Raw genomic sequence first — 17,561 nt, forward strand, 5'->3', positions numbered from 1 at the left:
TGTGCATAAATAAGCCCCGACAACCACAACCTTCTTTCTTCTTGTCTCGTTTGTCTATCTCATCTAACGTCTCAACGGTTAACAAGACTTATCGCTGTTTCTCGACCCAAGGTAGACTGGCAGACAAGATGGCTCCCACACTTAAGCTCAACAGCGGATATGAGATGCCCCAGGTGGGCTTTGGCCTCTGGAAGGTCGACCAGGCAACTGCAGCAGATACCGTATACAACGCCATCAAGGCTGGTTACCGTCTGTTTGACGGCGCATGTGGTAAGTCTTGGCTCATGTGAAAATGAGAGATATAAAAAAAATAGCTCTCTTCCCCGCTTTCTTCCTTGTAAAAGTTGGGGAAGACGTCATTGGAAGTAACATCAGCGCTAATATTTTCCCTCTTCCACTTATACAGACTATGGCAATGAGAAGGAGTGTGGTGAGGGTGTTGCCCGCGCCATCAAGGAGGGTCTCGTGAAGCGTGAGGACCTCTTCATCGTCTCCAAGCTGTGGCAGACTTTCCACGACGAGGACAGAGTCGAGCCTATCACCCGCAGACAGCTTGCCGACTGGCAGATTGACTACTTTGACCTCTTCCTCATCCACTTCCCCGCCGCCCTCGAGTACGTTGACCCCAGCGTCCGCTACCCGCCAGGATGGTTCTATGACGGCGAGAGTGAGGTTCGATGGAGCAAGACCACCCTTCAGCAGACCTGGGGTGCCATGGAGAAGCTGGTAGAGAAGGGCCTTGCCCGAAGCATCGGTGTCTCCAACTACCAGGCTCAGTCTGTGTACGAAGCCCTCATCTACGCCAAGATCCCCCCTGCTACGCTCCAGATCGAGCACCACCCCTACCTTCAGCAGCCCGACCTCGTCAAACTTGCTCAGAAGGAGGGCATTGTTGTCACAGCTTACTCCTCTTTCGGCCCCACTGGATTCATGGAGCTTGATATGCCTCGCGCAAAGAGCGCCGCTCCCCTGATGGAGCATGCCGTCATCAAGGAGATTGCTACTAAGCACGGCAAGACCGCCGCTCAGGTCCTCCTTCGATGGGCCACCCAGCGCGGCCTGGCCGTCATCCCCAAGACTTCTCGACCGGAAGTCCTGGCTCAGAACCTGGACTCAACCAACTTTGATCTGGACTCCAGCGACTTGGAAAAGATTGCAGAGATGGATTTGAACATCCGATTTAACAAGCCCACAAATGTGAGTTACATATCTCCACTGCCTGTATCATGTTGTGTCATACTCACATCTCGTTTTAGTACTTCTCTGCCGACAAGCTGTATCTCTTTGGTTAAATTAAGCGGGGGTCAAACAAATAAAATAATAAAAAGCATTCTTTCTACCAGTAAACTTCCCTTGTTAGTGCTGTCTTGAGGCCATTTTTTTCATTGTTCTTCTTGTAAAGAAAAGCTGGGCAGTCAGTTTGTTTATAGAAAATGATTTTCAGAATATTCTGAACCACGAGAGTCGATACAGGGCTTCGTATTTTCCAACAATCAAGTTTTACCCCGTTAAAGTGCAAATCAATGGGACAGGGATGTCTGCATTATTCTCGCGAACGATGCTATCATATATTAAATAGTCCGATAAACGCCGTAAAGATTTCCCCCAAAAATAGCCCGTTCCACCATTATCATGTACTCCAATTGGCAGGGTGAACTTCACCCTAAACTCTGACAAATGCTAAATCGAGTTAGAAGGTGGTGACATCTGGCGATGTTGGGTTTGGGGATACTCACTAGCATCAATCTGCTTAACTTGCGGTAATGCCAGCCGAACCTTGTTCCTATATAGAGCAGGGCCGCGAAGCTGGAGAGGGTTTCCTTCAAAATATACAGTTGTCAAATCTTCTTTGTCCTTCAGCTCCCTCTCGACGTCGGCAAAGTCTACAATTTGATTGTAACTGGCCCACACCTCTTCAAGATTTTCAAGAGGGCCCACACCTTTGAGGCTGCTGATTTGATTGTTGGATATCTCAAGCGTCTTGAGATTGATATTGTTTTCGATACCTTCGAGAGATTCGAGAGCGTTATGGGCAATGTAGAGTTCCTCCAACCCGGGCACCTCCTTTAGGGGAGACAAGTCTCGGATACGGTTGGACTGAATGCTAAGGAGACGCAACTTGGGGAGCCCGCCGAGCCCCGTCAAATCCGTAATTTTGTTCTTCGCCAACCATAGCTCTTCTAGGTTTTTAAGGCTGTCGAGATTCTGGATCTCTCGAATACGGTTTGAGCCGAGTTCCAGAGACCTCAGATTATCAAGCCCTTCAAGCCCTTCGATTTTGCTGATTTTGTTGGCGACCAGGAACAGCTCCTTCAGCTCCTTCAGATGATTAATGTGCTTGATGTGTTTGATCTTGTTGAAGCTGAGATCAAGGCTCGTAAGCTTTGTGAGGCTGTCCAATCCTCGAATGTGTCCGATCAGGTTGTCATATAAATCAAGGTCTTCCAAAGTACCGGCAAGGCTGTCAAGGCTCTCGATATCTTGAATGACATTTTGTCGGAGGCAGATGCGGGCCACGTTCTTGAAGCGCTCCAGTCGTAGAGCAGGTATTGACCCGATGCGAGAGTGCGAGACCATGATCTCTTCGGTATCAGAAGCTTCACTGTCGAGCAAATCTATTATATGAAGAATCAGAGTTAGCTCCATGCCTTCTTGTAAGTAGCTGGTGGACTAGGTTTGTGATCTCTTACTCTCGTCTGCTCGGATCTCCTCGCCGTGCAGGACATTGCTGTCGTCTGAGTATTCCGGGTCTGACAGTGCCTCCGGGTTGGTCATGAGCGCCGATTTGGGAATGCGAAGCTTGCCATCCCATCCTTTGCTGTCCTTGAGAGAAGGGCTGGGCTCGCCGTCGACATGAGGAGACGGTCTGTCGTCCACGATGTCGATGTGAGCCGCACGCTCGTGCTCTGTTTCTTTTTGGGCTTCCATGTCGTGCTGCCGATGCCTGTGCAAGCCTGAGGCAGGATCGCTAGCGCGCGAGTCTTGGTCTTTTGATAGAGCGAAAGCTTGCGCTGCAAAAAATGTTGTTGTCGGGACAGGGTGATACTGCTACAGCATGGCGAAGGCGAGGGTGCTGCCTACTATGTATTCCATAACATTTTCGAGAGCTTTAAGCTCAAAATGCCTTGCAGGGCCGGGGTGGCGTTTTTGCTTAGTGACGAGTGACGCCTGAACCCACTATAAATGTTTTGCTGCTACCGCGGGGTGGCAGGGTGCCAAATCCTTACCTACCTATAAAAATCCGAGCTGTCATTCGTCTCGGCCCTCCATATAAACAAAACCGAGCTACGGCAGCTTACGGAAGTTGTTACATAAATTGGCTGCCACACTGCATTTACAAGATAAGAAGTAAGAAGTTCTGCTGTGCTCGAATGTGATGTGAATGACCAGATTAAGATTTCTCTTATAGCCCCGCCGTGTTCGGTGACAGGGCTCCGGAATCTGGGTCTTCTGTGATGCGCATCTCACGATTGTCATTTGCGTGTCCTAAAGCGCTGGTGATACAGGCCACGGCGAGGAGATACGGAACAGCAGCGCCATGGACGTGGCGGCCACGTAAATCTGTCGTCCGATGCGAGTATGGATACGGCATGGTCAAGAGGCAAATCCACATCGGCCAAGTGTTGATGCCTCCCGCCATCTTCACCGGACTTTTCCTCGCCCTGTGGTGCTACAAATGCATCATGCTGGTTTTGTTCCAGAATGCCATCATCTACAATCCTTTTCTCCCACCAAATGCCCGGAGCATGCGGATTTCGGAGTTTTCGCGCCAGTGCGGAGGAATCGAATGGCGAGAGGACCGCATCAAATCTTTGGATGGCACTGAGATTGCCCTTTGTATAAGTGAGATGTCTTGCGAACACAAGCCCAGCGGCTCGCCCAAGACGCCGGTATACATTTTATATTTTCAAGGTATGCAGAATTTCTCTCATGTCGTAAATCAACTGCGCGCAGCTAAGGCATAGAGTAGGAAACGCCTCATCTCTTCCTCCTCGGTTGCCAGATATCTCTGGTATTTTGCGTCGACTCAAAGCAGAGACCGAGGGGCCGGTTCATTATACTATGGTTTGCCTCAGCTACCGAGGATACTGGACGTCACACGATCGTCCTTCTGAAAAAGGCATCGATCTAGATTCTGAGGCTGCACTTCGATGGATATCAAAACTCCATCATGAGAGGTATAAGCAGACAGAAGGGACAGCACCCAATCCTATCACCATCTTGTGGGGACAGAGTATTGGGTGTGGCTTCGCAACAAATCTGGCGGCCAAAACTCAAAATGCTGCAGCTTTACCAATTGATGCCTTGATCCTAGAAACGCCGTTCACAAATACCCGCGCAATGCTCACGGCACTATATCCACAAAAGTGGCTGCCGTATCGACACCTTTGGCCGTTCTTGCGCAACCATCTCGATAGCTTGGCAAATTTAGGATCGATAGCCACAAAAGCCCCAAAACCAGGGGTTTATATAGTAGAGGGTGGTAAAGACGAATTAGTGCCCTCCGACCATGGCAGCATCCTTTACAAGCGGTGCCAGGATGTTCAGCTGTTTGCAGAACTGCACACGGTCCGCGGAGCTCTTCATAACGATGTGATGGTGCGGAAGGAGGGCAAACACACCATTGCACGTTCTATTGCCTTGGCTGTTTCACGGGCACAAGATACCTAAGCAGACCAGAAGTCATCTCTGCGTGGGCCGCCAAAAAGCAAAAATCGAGCGTGAATGGTGGACTTGAATCTTATACTTGAGAATATGAGTGCTAAATACTACGGCGGCTACTTCTAGTCGTGGCTAAGTTCTGCGCCCAGCACTCACACGGGACACTCGTACCGGCCTTAGCTGATGCAGTAGCTTGCCAGAAACTAAGATAGAAGAAGGCCTGTACCTTGCAACGCAATCTATCCCATGATCCACTGCCAAAAGCACGGCCCAAGATGTGCGGTTGTGAGACGCCAGAGATGGTGAGAATTAGATAAGGAGCCTACGACCTCGAGGCCGCGTCTGCCTCAACTGAGGACAAAGCTTGGATACAATTGATCTCAATTGACCCCAATAGCCCAAAATTTCATTCATCTAAGGATTTCAGCAACGTGCATCTCCAAAACTATTTATTTTATAAGCCCCATAGTTCTCATGCACTATCTCACATTCCTGCAGGCTGGTGATAGACATGGATGGATGCCTTGCACAGCTCCAGGCACCGCACGGCTCTCCAGGCTGTTCCACACCACAATTCCAGCCACTGTCGAAACAGCACTGTTTGCATGACAAGGGCCTTCGTCGACCAGCCCCCCCTTTGTTGCCTGTTTCCAGCTGTGACTCGTCAGGCTCGGCAGGGATCCGTGGCCATTGGGCTGCAAATGCGCCTCGGCCGCCCAAAATGGGCAGCACTTGTATGAGGAGCATCACGTGTTTTCGCAAGATTTTGGCGTCGCCCAGTATCGCACTGTAAACCTTACGGTGCACCACTTTACGCGAGTGGACGCGTTGGGGCACCTCATTATCACCAACCCTGCCTAGGCCGCCTGGTCGCCTCACTAACGGATCCGGGGGTGTCCACAGGCAGGCAGCGCCTCTTGTGGGTTTGAGTTTGGAGTCGTATAAAACCATGGCATCCACCTCGCTTTGTGCAAAAATTTCGGCTTCGTCTGCCTTGGGCAAGTGAGTCGGTTTCACGGAGCAGTTGACTCACTTGTGATTTTTTTTCTTCTTCTGCAGATTGATCGTATTTGTCGGCTGTAAAAGGTACTAGCAATCAATTACCGCCTGCATTCACGACAATCGTGCCCTTGTTTTATTAATCTATTTAATCCGCCTCCTAACTACAAGGGGGCTCACCATGTACTCCAAGCGACCCGACTCTTCCAGCCGGAGCTTCTCCAAGAGCCACAAGGTGTCTAAATCCACCTCTTCTTTCAGCAGCTCTTTCAGCAAAGATAGCGGAATCACCAAGAAGCGCCATGAGTCTCGCCACCGAAGGCCAGCCACGTCATCTTCCGCTTCTTTCAGCGAGGACACTATCATGACCAGGTAAGCTGACCGCCTCTCCCTATCTTATCAAAACGGTAAACTAATATTGTGGCTGTTAGTTTTAGCAATTTGAGCTCTTCTATCGTAACCCTTGTTGTCGGCTCTGAACAGCGCCTTTTTGCTGCTCACGAAAACGTCCTCTGCGCGAGCCCCTTCTTCAGCAATGCTCTTCGAAAGCTATACACCGATCCTTCAACTAAGAGAATTTCTCTTCCAGAAGAGGAGCCTGAGATTTTTAGCTCAGTGCTAGAGTTTATGTATAAAGGGGACTATTTCCCCCGCTTGGTACACAATAAGCGACGGGATAGCTGGGAATTAGAGCCCATCCTCAACGATGATGATAGAAAAGCTGCGGAGAGCACACTCTATCATCGCGGCGTTGACGGTGACCTTCTCAAAGACACAGTCATTTATTGTGCCGCCGAACGATATGGATTAGATGAATTGAAGAAGCTATCTTTACGCAAGCAAGGTCTTCGTAAGTTCTTGGCGACTTAACTCCACTGTGGCACTTCTTTCTGATATAGCAACAGAATCGGGCATTCAATGCAGCACTATCCTTGCCTCTGCAAGATATGCATATGCCAACACTCCCGATAACGACTCCAAGCTGCGAGCCCACTACTTGGCTTTAATCATCCGCTCTCGCAGCACCTTCAAGCGAAGTGGCACCATGCAGCTTGAGATGTTCAATGGAGGCACGCAACTGTTCTTCGATCTCTTCGTAGCCCTCTGTAACCATGTCGATGATATCTCATCCGTACAGTAGGTCTTTCAAATTCTTTTCATTATCGATCGTGTGATTAACGGCCAAGAAGAAATACTCCGCGGTCCAGCCGCCATATGTAATGGCTTCCCTTAAGCCCACCACCGGGTTAATGTTCTTTCCTATGTCACTTGTCAAGAAGATGATACCAACTCAATCACAAAAACAATGAACGGCCGGCGTTTTTCTTTTATTTTTTGTATCTTTCTTAAGCACGATGTTTTCCTTGCGCAACTCAGTTCATGATTATTCCCTATGCGCTACCTTTTGTATGATTATGCCCCTGTTTTTTCCGCCAGCAAACCCAGCAGCTTTTTCTTTTCTTTTTCTTTTACGCTCGACTCCTGAAGATTTATGGCACTATATGGAATGATGACTGTTGGGTATTTGGAGAGACGGACTATATATACTACTTTAGATTGAGATTGAACTCACAGGCCCGGGTCACTGGGAAAAAGGACTTGAGGGACAATGTTAACTGCAATGCTTTAAAGCTATGCACGTGAATTTGGAAGAAAATGGGAAATTTCTTTTGTTTGACAAATCTCCATACTAAAGACATAGATTGAACCTATTTTCATCACGTTTTCCGACTCCCAGTGATGTAATAAAATTGGGCATAGTTTCGCGCAAAACGCCAAGATGTCTTTGTTGGCCACACCCACCCCTATGAAGAGAGCGGATTTTCTTATGAATGCCTTATACTTTCTTGGAATAAGTCATTAATTCAAGGCAGGCGATGGTAGGTGTGGCTGGTAGCGAAGGGCATGCGGAACACACGGGAGGGATCCGGATGGCCAACCAATTAGTAAGGCTATCAAATGAAACAACCATTTTAAAACTTATATATCCTCGCTAGCTATCTAATATGTATGCGCACTGTAATAATTTGGGCGTCAATCGTGTTAGAGTAATGCAACAGGCGTGCGCACTGGCCCACCCACCCAGCATTCTTCCTCGGAACACTAGGCAACGAGATGCCTAGCCAGTAATTTATCAGTGATACTGGACAAATTCGGTCATCTATCGATATCTAGTTAGACACCGGTGCCTGGGAAAGCGCCTTTCTTAGATAAGACTACGATGCCTCGTTCGCGGGCAATGTAGCCTTTCATTAGATCCTAGTGTCGGTGTTAGAGCCAAAGCGCAAGAGGTAGATGGGCAGAATAAGCAACAATGAGCCATACCTTATAAATCATGTTCGCCAACAGGCACTCAACTTCATCTGTATCAACCAGCTCTCCTCCGCTTCCCATACAGATTGCTGCGCGGAATTCCGCGACAGGTACTCGTGTACGGCGCACCGGCGTAGTCTCGCCCTCTTTGAGCTCGTCAAATCCTCCTGCAATGAAAACCTTGCGTAGGAGATTTCGTAGGGCGATATCACGCCCACGCTCGAGTGTAAGGTAAATGCGCCTCTTCACAAATTCATCTTCGCCTTCCTGTAATGCAATATCGAAAGCGCGAAGGTCGCCTTTTCTAATGCATTGGGCCAGGGGTAGGAAGAGTTTCTGTAGGCGAGGAAATGGCTCCAAGAGTGCCTTTGTGGGTAGCACATGGGTGGTAAGAAGGCGGCAAGGGATAAGATAGCTTAGTATTCGCCTGGGATATATTAGTATTTCAGCAGTAGCAGCATTCTCATCTCAAACATACTCCATGTTTGCCTTCGCATCCTTGTGACAGAGCTCCCATGCTTCGACAAGATGTTTCTCGGCCTATCGTATGCTATTAGTCGTATGCAATAGAGCAAGACCATATGACCTCTTACCTCGATATAATTTTCTTCCAAGAAAAATAAAACACCCTCGTAAAACTTAAACGTAACTCTCTGTGACTTTGGAAATGCCGACAATGCCGGCATGTCTCCCTTGTATGCGCTTAATGTCTTTAGAATAGTTCGTGAGAGCGAAGCAGAGTTTAGCTTGAAATATGTTTTGAACAGCAAGTTGATAATGAAGTAGATACCCCATTTCCTGGATTCTTCCAGCGGAGCTCTGTAAACAAATTAAAAAATGTCTCCAAGTAATTTGAGGGCAGATACAAACCTGTCGTTGAGACAAAGTGTGAATATTCTTTTCAGGTGCTGCTCGCAATCTCTTAGTTGACTTTGTTTTTCGGTCTCTGGGTCAAAATCATCTTGTATGAGGGCGGCTCCCCCAGAATTATCACCAGTGCTGCGGCTACGCTCTGTGTCGGATCTGATGGCAAACAGCCTCAAATATTTTCCAATTACATATAAACACGGGATTGTCCACGCTTCGAAACCAAAGTTGTTATAGCCTCGGATCAGCGCGGATGTTAAATCCTTCCAGGATTCATAAACCTTGGTCCATGTTGACTGCCCCAGTATTAGTTATCATCGGTATCACTCAGTTACTAGCATTCATATTACCTTGCCATCTTCTACAGCAACAACATCGCCAATAGCATTCCAATATGCGGCATACACTTCGACCCAGCCTTTCACTTCCTCATGGTCAAGACTTCGAGATGAATTTGATTTGATGAAATGTTTGATGTCGCCTTTGACGCTAGATGAATTACTGCTCTTCCAGATTGATCTCAATCGCTGCGGATTCCCTGATGAGGCTATTGGTGAGAGCGTTGCCGCGAGCAGGTATCCGTTCTGCTCAGCATGGGCTTTCGCGAAGCCTTTGAACAGGTCGTTCATATCGTCAACTAAGGTGGTGAGCTGAGAAACGCGATTATTGGCCAAATGTCTATTCAATTTCTCAGCTTCGGTCAAATAATGGTGAAGAATAAGACAATCGTGCGAGAAAGTGATTCTCCTCTGGTTTTGAATGGGGTATCGTTAATATGCCTAAGACATCATCTTTCTGTTCCACAAGAAGTTCCCTGGCCCATGCCTCCCATTACAGCCCATCCAGCGAGGTACGTACCTTTAGCGGATGAGGTAATACAGATTTGCCTGTGACTTTGCACGTGATCTTTTACAGCAACCGGTGGGGCACAATATTTTCCATTTGACCAATCGCTGTGAAGGTTAAAGCCCTGCGCCGAGTTTGGTGCTCAACCCTCCCCACTCACCCGCACACAAAAATTATCGCTGCATCACCTCTAACTTGACAATCTTCAAATTTCGCGATTTGTCGAGGACATAGACCAACCGTCACAGTGAGTCGGGAAGACATTTTATTAGATATTTCACATACTAACAATCATTCCAGATGGGTAAGAATCTCCTTTTTAGCACTTCACCAATTCGAGAATGCGCGTTGTCGGGAGGAAAACGAGTTGTCGAATTTTGTCTCGAAATCAGCAAACCACGATATTCCGAACTGAAGTCTCGATTCAACCAATCAATTGAGGATCGATGGCATCGTTTTTGAAATGGGAAAAAGACTGGACTTGGCGTCTTCTATGCAATATCCATGATCGAAAAAGGATTTTCTCTTGTTGAAAGATCTCTAAAATCGAGACATCAAAATTTGAAACGATCGACACCGACTTTGGCACACGAGACCACCGGCAGCGCGCATTCGAATACATTCACTATGCAACAGTCTTGACCTTGGATACTAACAAACTGCCTTCAGGTCGCCTTCAAGAGTACGAGGTCATCGGGCGCCACTTGCCCACCGAGGCCAACCCTACCCCGGCCATGTACCGCATGACCATCTTCGCCCCTAACGAGACTGTCGCCAAGTCCCGTTACTGGTACTTCTTGCGTGGTCTCAAGAAGGTCAAGAAGGCCACTGGTGAGATCGTTAGCATCAAGGCGGTATGTGGATTTCCCCAAGCGAAAGATAAAAGTACGACAAGCGGCTGACAAGGAGGAAAATTATAGATCCACGAGAAGCACCCCGAGAAGGTCAAGAACTTCGGTATCTGGCTGCGATACGACTCCCGATCCGGTACACACAACATGTACAAGGAGTACCGTGAGCTCACCAGAACCGATGCCGTTGAGTCCCTGTACTCTGATATGGCTGCCCGTCACCGTGCCCGTTTCAGGTCCATCCACGTACGTTGAGCAAAGCACGAGCACAGATGACGCTTGTTACTGACAATTTAACCAGATTCTCCGTGTCGTTGAGGTTGAGAAGACCGCCGACATCAAGCGCCCCTACATCAAGCAGCTCGTTACCAAGAACCTCAAGTTCCCTCTCCCCCACCGTGTTGCCAAGGTCAGCACCCAGAAGCTGTTCACCGCGAAGCGACCTTCCACTTTCGCTTAAGAATGTTATTGGTTTTGAGGACGGTTGGGCTAGGTTCTGCGGGTGTTTACAACGGATCATGGAAATATCACTGCATTTGCTCGTTTAAAAAAGAGCACTGAATGAACCAAAAAATTCTGAACACGGTGTAGATTTTTATGACTCAAGCAATGTGAATGTCTGTGTTTTTCTTTACCGCGACATTCCGGGTTAATGGCTGAGGGGCACCGGCGCTTCAAAGAGACGTGAGCTGATGTCACGCTGGATATCTTCTACAAAAGAAGACGAATTCGGCAAGTCTAGCTGTTAAAAAGATGCACAATACAAAGACAATTGCGCCTTCAACTGTAGGCAAATGCTATAACTTCTTTCCCATACATGAAAAGCAAGTGATAATTACGCTGAAATTGAGTAACATTGCCCAGTATTCTCTTCTTTTTTTTTTAAACCTATAACTAGAAGTTTTTTTTTCCATTTTGCCAAGCTAAAGGCTACGCCACCACTATATCTTTTATCTCCCACGTCTATCCAAATCGGGCTCACCGTCCTGGAGTGCGGAGCCACGAATTCAGATTTCGGCTGGTCCAACCTATTCGAGATTGCAGACACAAAATTCCCTACTAATCAGGCACCGCCTATAAACGGCCCTAAACGAAGTATTTAAACTCATAAGAGTGTCATAATCCGATTGAGTTCCGGTATGACTCACGCTAAAATGAGGCTGTTTGGTTTTGATAGTAAACCCCCAATCTTTTTGCGAATACATATAGTGGCTCTAGATCTGCTATTTTTTTCTAGAACCATATCTCGTGTCATCAAGCTTAAGCTTCTTTTTTGACTTCTTCCGCGGCTCTGGCCAAATTCGCAATCCCTGTTATAACACATCACTGTCTAAACCAAACTTCTTCAAAATGGCACAAACCAACGGCTACTCTGCTCCCTTAGAATGGGTCACAGTCAAAACAACCTTGCCAAAAGGATACCCACCCATGTCGGCTCGGGAACCTATCCGAAGTGAGCGCCTAATCCTCCGGCCTTATGCCGCAACAGATGTCAACGACTTTCACCTCCTCCGTCTACAGCCAGAAGTCATGAAGTGGACGGGGCAGGGCAGGCCAGATAAAGATTTGGATGAGACCACAACGTGCCTCGCAGACAGGCTACCGGGCTCAGAAAAGGGCGAAACCGCATATGAGTTCGCCATCTGCTTGGCAGAGACAGGAGAGATGATTGGCACTGGCGGAAGCCACATGCGAGTCGGCGAGCTTGGCTGGCCCGTAATTGGATACATGATTCGATCCGAATTTTGGGGTAAAGGCCTCGCGACGGAACTCATGACCACCTTCTTGAAAGCATATTGGGCACTCCCTCGAGAAGAAGTCGAGGTCAAGGTGGAGAAGAGCACAGTAGTAGGCAGCGAGACCGACTTGCAGCCAGAGCACATCACGGCAATTACAGCACCTGAAAATGGCGCAAGTCAAAACGTCCTGGCGAAACTTGGATTCAAACTGGCTAGGTTATTCGAAGAAGAAGACCCTGAACGTCCAGGTGTTATGGAGGCCTTGCATGGATATGCGAAACAAAAGCCGCAAGTGTAAGAGGATATATGATGTGCATGAGTGGTGGTGCTAGATACCCGGCTCGCTTTTTGTAAATTAGAAGAGAAGCGTCTGCAATTTAGCGATATACATATATATACATTATATACGACGATAGAATTAATAAACTGCATGGTGCAGTAACTACAGAGTCGCTCCTATATATGACAAACAATGCGCGGAATGCTCCTCGCTACAGTATTCGACTTCGTCGTTGCTACAAAATAGATTACGACGTCTTAAGGTTTGGTGTGGGAAAAAATGAACAAGAAAATGAGAACATTTATAAATAAGACAAGTCAGCAAAAGATAGCTTGTCTCACATAGTTATTATTTTGCTCTTCTAAAAAAAAATCCAAAAATAAATGCAATGCGGCCTGTGTGGATCGAACACACGACCTTCAGATATCAAGTGACTTGAAGTTGAGGCTTCAGTCTGACGCTCTCCCAGCTGAGCTAAGGCCGCAAGCTAATTGGTTGAAAGAATGACTAGCTATTTCTTCATGTGAATGAAACTATCGCTGCAAGATAACAGAGTGACCATTGAAATCTTTCGTTTGTTTCTTTGTTGACGAGTGTTGGTATACATGTCATTGTCTTATTGCGTAGGCCCGCGTTTGTTTCAGTCACAAAATTGACACATGCATATTCCCAGCCGTATTCAGATTCTCGCTATTAATACCCGAGCCTCTCTCATTTTTTCACAGCCTCATCTGCCGATTGACGAATAATAATCCTTTTTAATTTCCATCCCATAGCCAGACTGACCCCTACCCTAAATCGAAAAAGTTGAGAGTTAGGCCTCTTATATGGTCATGTACAAATATCCATCTACCAGCCACGGCCTGTCTTCACACCAGAGCCGATATACTCTGTATATATTACACTGTTCATTTTCCTGTCTTCTTCTCGTATTTCCCAAGCATAGCCTTGCAGTTGGCTAGATTTTTCTTTGGCTCCCACGTATTATGCTTGCTCATGTATCCTTTCCATTTGACCTTGAACCAGTGCTGCATCGTTTCTGCATCAATCCTGGAGTCGACTATTTGCTCGACTTCCCACTCTTTGCGTCCATTGTGATCATCTTGGGCAGCTTCATCTCCCTGATCAGTCTTCTTTTTACGTAGTGCTGTCGCCGTTTTCGCTGGCCGACCACGCTTTCGAACCACACCTTTCTCATCAACTTTTCGTTGGGGATGAGACTTGCGATTTATGAAAGAAGACGACTTCCGGGCAGCGGGCTGGGACTCTGTCTTCTGTAGAGCAGCTAGCCGGAGTCTGGATGAGGATCTTGGCCCGGTGGAGACTGCTGACAGCTTTTCCGTCTTTTTAGGCTGCATTGGAGCTTCTGCTTCATCCTCTGGGATACTATGGTGCTCTGTGGCTGAAGAGGGTGCCGAAGCTCTGACTGAACTGTATATCGGCGAGACTGGAGAGTTGATCAGTGAAGCAAATCGATAGGCCGATGAAATTGCTGGAGAATGTGCTGGCGAGCGCATAAGGTACGGTGGTGAGGCTTGGTGATCAGAATATGTCGACCCAGCATCACTGAATAATCTAACTCGATGTTAGCTTTTGATTTACTGGACGGGGTTTCGAGCTCTTTACTGAGGCGGGATTTCTTCGTTACTCAGCCGAGGCATGGTTGCTGATATTTTGATTACCTCCTGGAATATTAGTCAAGAGGATCGAATCGAATTTATTAGATCAGATCCATTAAGAGGAAAGAAACAAGGAAATATCTCAGCGCAGAAAGTTTTGTTCTGGAGGACTGTTATCTCACGTGCGGTCTATGTATCGCCACGTGGGCGCATCGGAACCTCTCCTTTTCAGTTTGTGTTCTTTCACTATAGCAAACTGCAGCTAATGCGCTTCTTATGAGGCAAATATTAGCTCAAGGCGGGGCAGCTGACTTGATATATAACCTTTGTTAACCTATTAATTACTTGACGGCTATGCTAGTACTATGATGCATGCCCCAAGGTGTTGCATCTTTGATGCCAGGCTCGAAGAGAAGGACACGAGACGCAGATTACTGGTGGTTAATTACTTCTATTCTACTAAATTCATATTAAGTCAACGTCTGTTCATCTAAGTATACAAAAACTCTGCCACTCGCAAAGACGAAAAGTTCTGAAACTTCAAATGCTATGCCCTAAAAGATGCTTATGCAGAGGATGCCTAGGTATATAGATATATAATCTATCTATTAGGTAGCGCACTCAGTCAAGCTCCTCAACCTCGTCGTCATCAAGTTCTCGGAATTTTCCTTCCCGCATTGCTTGCACGACGGGATTTTCAACGTCTATGATACCAGTCTTCTTGAGTCTAATAACCAGCTGTTAGTTATCTGGCGATATCCTGGGAACAAAGGAACTTACCGCTCAAAGAGCACAAATAATCTTTCTGCCTCGCGCAGCTTCTCGTCTTCAGTCATTGGCGGCAGCTCTGACACCGTTTCCTGGTCTATGAACTGTCCGGTTATGGGATTTACCATCCTCTGAGCACCCGTGGAGTCGTCTGCGTTGAATGTTGTTGACGCACTTGCAGGAATGGGCACATTATTCTTGAATAAGAAGCCGGAAGCGAATCCGTATCCAACATTCTCTACAAATTTCGATGCGTCTTTATCCGATATCTCGAAGAGAAGGTGGGCGATTGCATCTCGTAGAGCGGGTGTCATTGCGTTGGTGGAATTCTTTAGCAGTCTTGCGGAGAGTGTCTTGCCTCTGCCGAGGACTGATTTACGATCCTCTGCAGTTGGCAGCAGTTTGCTGCCAATATACTCTCGCACCGAGCTAGGAGCATGCTCACTAACCTTGAGCATCGTGCTGATTAGGGGAGTGACAGTGACTTCAAGTTCATTGTCGTTATAAGTTGCCATTGCGGTATCGAGGAGAGCTATCAACCTGGCAGCAACCTTGTTTGGTTCAGAGCTTGGGTATATAGCAGCTTGGTTTGCGGCCGTAGATATATCAAGATTGATTAGAGCGTTGACTAATGGTCCAAAGGGTGAGTCCAGGGGATTGGAACTAGGGATATCTTGCTTCCATAATAACGCAGCGATGTGTGGAATGGCGGTATCGAAGTGAGAAGCCTCGTCTTTACAAAAGTGAGTGACGTTGAAAAGAAGTTTTAGAATTTCGGAGAGCGCCATGTCTTCCATAGGTTGTGGCTGCTGGGGCTTGGTGGCGGCAAGCTTGGCATGGCGATCGAGATTTTCCGTGATATTCTCAGCGAGATGGTGCTCAGTGATAAGATTACTTAGATGCTCCTTGGTGCCATAAGTGGACAGTAATAAGATGCGAGAATGGAGAAACTCGTTATCCCAGTTATCGGTCTTCAGCCCGTCACAGGCTTTAGTAGCGAATCCCTGATCTACAAGCATCCGCCGTGTTTCGGGCTTTAGCAGCATGGAATTGGCCAAAACTCTCAGGGCAGCTCGAGACGTATCACTGGACGAGCTTTGGAAACCATACCGTAAGAGCATAGAGATACCCTGGCAGATGTCAGTTTAAACTTCATCGTGAAAAGCATTTTATATTTGTAGCTGCTGACCTCCTTGGTAAAAATAGGATCTGCATTCCGGGGATCTCGTCCGTAGATCTTGAGTTCCTCCAGAGCCTCATCTCGGTCTAAGAAACAGTTAAACACATCTCTTACTAGACCAAACAATAACCTAGCATCAACATACCTTTAGGAAGAAGCGAGGCTTTATCGAGATCTTCTGTAAGCTTGTTGACCAGTTCAGTCACTGCCTTGAGCTTGGCTGTATAGGGTTAGCAAGGCCAATCTTAAGCCTTTCGCGACGGCTGAATGGACTCACCAGGGCCCGTTGCCGTGCCCAGTTGGAGACCGGACATGATGAAGATTCAGCTGATTAAATGCTCAAGAAGAGCATGGAAGAGAATACTGTCGTGGTGAGCCAGACTGCGCGTAAAAAGGCCCACGAATATCTGAGCCCAAAAAGGCAGTCCAAGGGTCAAGTGATTTGACAACTGCTGGCTAAAGCATAAATGGACGTGCTTCTGATTGGCCACAACCGATATAACTGCGCACGCACTGAATATCAAGGCTAGCAAAGTGCTATCAGGAATTCGAGGGTGAAAGAGCAGAGAGAAGGAGAGGTGTTTAGAGCAAAGGAATGGCGATAAAGATGAAGGTCTGACGATTGTTGGCAAAAGTCATGAGAGCCGGGCGTAGCGGACCAAAAAAGAGATTAATAAGACGGATAAAGGCCCATCTATTTTCGGTGAGTTTCTAAGGTATTCTCATTTAATTTCGCCCGAGAGCCAGGATTCGGGTTGATTATCGATTCTCAGGTCAAGCGTTACTTCAAACGCCGTGTATTCTCGTTGCTTTGCGCCATACGCAGCACAAACTGAACAGCTCAGTGCCCTTTTTGCTGCTTTCGGTACCGCTTCGGGCTCTGCTGTGGCGACAAACCAGCGATTGGTGCCAATGGCGGGCGCACTGCCATAGCGAGATGGGCGATAAGCGACTGCTGGAGCGTACGAGTAGCTGCAGGTTGCTCCGGATGGCAGCCCCTGACTGAGCTGCCAGGTACCTGAGACAGCCTACATGTTAGCACCAAATGCCTTGTATCCCGGATGAGGCCCACGCAACGATTGGCACGGATCAGCGCATCTCTACCTGCTGGTACCTTCAGTCGCTATCTTATAGTGGGGGCAGCCACTAAAACGCGTGTTGAAGCGTGCACCGAGCGTGGTCGCGTCTTGCTTAATTGATTTCTCGGTAAAATTCATTGGCCGTGTCACTCCGTACTTCACTTCCCAGCTTTGCAGCTCAGAGGTCGAAGGGCGCCATACCGTTGCCACAACCGTACGGCTGTGATGCAAGTTCAGGTGGTGTTGGTGGTGCTTTCTTCATCTCGTTTCTCAAGCTTCAACTCAGTTTGAATAGACCCTGCGAGATCCCAATGTCTAGGGGACGATCCTCCTCTGGCCGATTCACTGCTGTCTAGAT

At 47.6% G+C, this 17,561-nt stretch overlaps 8 protein-coding genes and 1 non-coding gene across 9 annotated transcripts; 5 read left to right on the plus strand and 4 right to left on the minus strand.

Annotated features, from left to right (window-relative positions):
• Positions 1 to 128: 128 nt before the first annotated feature.
• GGI43DRAFT_387206 (NADP-dependent oxidoreductase domain-containing protein) lies at positions 129 to 1,292 on the plus strand (the record flags this gene model as incomplete). Its single annotated transcript, XM_083203894.1, has 3 exons — positions 129 to 270; positions 407 to 1,197; positions 1,257 to 1,292. The coding sequence occupies 3 exons, from the start codon at positions 129 to 131 to the stop codon at positions 1,290 to 1,292; spliced, it is 969 nt and encodes a 322-aa protein (XP_083057134.1).
• On the minus strand, positions 1,207 to 3,228 carry GGI43DRAFT_205628 (uncharacterized protein). Its single transcript, XM_083200123.1, has 3 exons — positions 2,691 to 3,228; positions 1,737 to 2,615; positions 1,207 to 1,680 (listed from the first exon to the last, which is right to left on the minus strand). Exons 1-3 carry the CDS (start codon positions 2,926 to 2,928, stop codon positions 1,664 to 1,666), a joined length of 1,134 nt encoding a protein of 377 aa, XP_083057135.1. The 5' UTR covers positions 2,929 to 3,228; the 3' UTR covers positions 1,207 to 1,663.
• Position 3,229: 1 nt separating this feature from the next.
• GGI43DRAFT_205455 (Alpha/Beta hydrolase protein) lies at positions 3,230 to 4,878 on the plus strand. The gene is made up of 2 exons (XM_083200121.1): positions 3,230 to 3,912; positions 3,971 to 4,878. Exons 1-2 carry the CDS (start codon positions 3,456 to 3,458, stop codon positions 4,669 to 4,671), a joined length of 1,158 nt encoding a protein of 385 aa, XP_083057136.1. The 5' UTR covers positions 3,230 to 3,455; the 3' UTR covers positions 4,672 to 4,878.
• Positions 4,879 to 5,842: 964 nt separating this feature from the next.
• GGI43DRAFT_425251 (BTB/POZ domain-containing protein) lies at positions 5,843 to 6,802 on the plus strand (the record flags this gene model as incomplete). The annotated part of the gene is made up of 3 exons (XM_083208486.1): positions 5,843 to 6,033; positions 6,093 to 6,511; positions 6,567 to 6,802. 3 exons carry the CDS (start codon positions 5,843 to 5,845, stop codon positions 6,800 to 6,802), a joined length of 846 nt encoding a protein of 281 aa, XP_083057137.1.
• A 381-nt stretch (positions 6,803 to 7,183) lies between these two features.
• On the minus strand, positions 7,184 to 9,655 carry GGI43DRAFT_205448 (uncharacterized protein). Its single transcript, XM_083200120.1, has 6 exons — positions 9,192 to 9,655; positions 8,845 to 9,137; positions 8,568 to 8,793; positions 8,453 to 8,514; positions 7,987 to 8,401; positions 7,184 to 7,920 (listed from the first exon to the last, which is right to left on the minus strand). Exons 1-6 carry the CDS (start codon positions 9,468 to 9,470, stop codon positions 7,837 to 7,839), a joined length of 1,359 nt encoding a protein of 452 aa, XP_083057138.1. The 5' UTR covers positions 9,471 to 9,655; the 3' UTR covers positions 7,184 to 7,836.
• Positions 9,656 to 9,847: 192 nt separating this feature from the next.
• Positions 9,848 to 11,341, plus strand: GGI43DRAFT_414724 (60S ribosomal protein eL20). Its single transcript, XM_083207069.1, has 4 exons — positions 9,848 to 9,991; positions 10,357 to 10,541; positions 10,608 to 10,784; positions 10,840 to 11,341. Exons 1-4 carry the CDS (start codon positions 9,988 to 9,990, stop codon positions 10,996 to 10,998), a joined length of 525 nt encoding a protein of 174 aa, XP_083057139.1. The 5' UTR covers positions 9,848 to 9,987; the 3' UTR covers positions 10,999 to 11,341.
• GGI43DRAFT_414725 (GNAT domain-containing protein) lies at positions 11,262 to 12,719 on the plus strand. Its single transcript, XM_083207070.1, has one exon. It carries the CDS (start codon positions 11,889 to 11,891, stop codon positions 12,573 to 12,575), a length of 687 nt encoding a protein of 228 aa, XP_083057140.1. The 5' UTR covers positions 11,262 to 11,888; the 3' UTR covers positions 12,576 to 12,719.
• A 227-nt stretch (positions 12,720 to 12,946) lies between these two features.
• On the minus strand, positions 12,947 to 13,041 carry GGI43DRAFT_t189. Its single transcript has one exon. It is a non-coding gene; the product is annotated as a tRNA-Phe (tRNA).
• A 1,394-nt stretch (positions 13,042 to 14,435) lies between these two features.
• Positions 14,436 to 16,701, minus strand: GGI43DRAFT_205727 (guanine nucleotide exchange factor). Its single transcript, XM_083200125.1, has 5 exons — positions 16,402 to 16,701; positions 16,270 to 16,344; positions 16,134 to 16,210; positions 14,957 to 16,074; positions 14,436 to 14,903 (listed from the first exon to the last, which is right to left on the minus strand). Exons 1-5 carry the CDS (start codon positions 16,436 to 16,438, stop codon positions 14,798 to 14,800), a joined length of 1,413 nt encoding a protein of 470 aa, XP_083057141.1. The 5' UTR covers positions 16,439 to 16,701; the 3' UTR covers positions 14,436 to 14,797.
• Positions 16,702 to 17,561: the final 860 nt, after the last annotated feature.

The sequence above is a fragment of the Trichoderma evansii genome (genome assembly GCF_050947405.1).
Source record: "Trichoderma evansii strain SZMC 28006 chromosome Unknown GGI43scaffold_23, whole genome shotgun sequence".
Classification (NCBI taxonomy): Eukaryota; Fungi; Ascomycota; class Sordariomycetes; order Hypocreales; family Hypocreaceae; genus Trichoderma; species Trichoderma evansii.

Excerpts from the sequence above, each read along its gene's own strand:
- GGI43DRAFT_205455 (XM_083200121.1), top strand. The coding sequence starts at position 3,456 with ATGCGCATCTCACGATTGTCATTTGCGTGTCCTAAAGCGCTGGTGATA. Across the intron at positions 3,913-3,970 it reads ATACATTTTATATTTTCAAG|GAAACGCCTCATCTCTTCCT; the intron begins GTATGCAGAATT and ends GGCATAGAGTAG.
- GGI43DRAFT_414724 (XM_083207069.1), top strand. Across the intron at positions 10,542-10,607 it reads AGATCGTTAGCATCAAGGCG|ATCCACGAGAAGCACCCCGA; the intron begins GTATGTGGATTT and ends GGAAAATTATAG. Across the intron at positions 10,785-10,839 it reads CCCGTTTCAGGTCCATCCAC|ATTCTCCGTGTCGTTGAGGT; the intron begins GTACGTTGAGCA and ends CAATTTAACCAG.
- GGI43DRAFT_414725 (XM_083207070.1), top strand. The coding sequence starts at position 11,889 with ATGGCACAAACCAACGGCTACTCTGCTCCCTTAGAATGGGTCACAGTC.
- GGI43DRAFT_205448 (XM_083200120.1), bottom strand. The coding sequence starts at position 9,470 with ATGAACGACCTGTTCAAAGGCTTCGCGAAAGCCCATGCTGAGCAGAAC. Across the intron at positions 9,138-9,191 it reads TTGCTGTAGAAGATGGCAAG|TCAACATGGACCAAGGTTTA; the intron begins GTAATATGAATG and ends ATACTGGGGCAG. Across the intron at positions 8,515-8,567 it reads TGGAAGAAAATTATATCGAG|GCCGAGAAACATCTTGTCGA; the intron begins GTAAGAGGTCAT and ends AGCATACGATAG.
- GGI43DRAFT_205628 (XM_083200123.1), bottom strand. The coding sequence starts at position 2,928 with ATGGAAGCCCAAAAAGAAACAGAGCACGAGCGTGCGGCTCACATCGAC. Across the intron at positions 2,616-2,690 it reads GGAGATCCGAGCAGACGAGA|ATTTGCTCGACAGTGAAGCT; the intron begins GTAAGAGATCAC and ends TTCATATAATAG.
- GGI43DRAFT_205727 (XM_083200125.1), bottom strand. The coding sequence starts at position 16,438 with ATGTCCGGTCTCCAACTGGGCACGGCAACGGGCCCTG. Across the intron at positions 16,211-16,269 it reads AGCCTCGCTTCTTCCTAAAG|ACCGAGATGAGGCTCTGGAG; the intron begins GTATGTTGATGC and ends ACTGTTTCTTAG. Across the intron at positions 16,075-16,133 it reads ATCCTATTTTTACCAAGGAG|GGTATCTCTATGCTCTTACG; the intron begins GTCAGCAGCTAC and ends GACATCTGCCAG.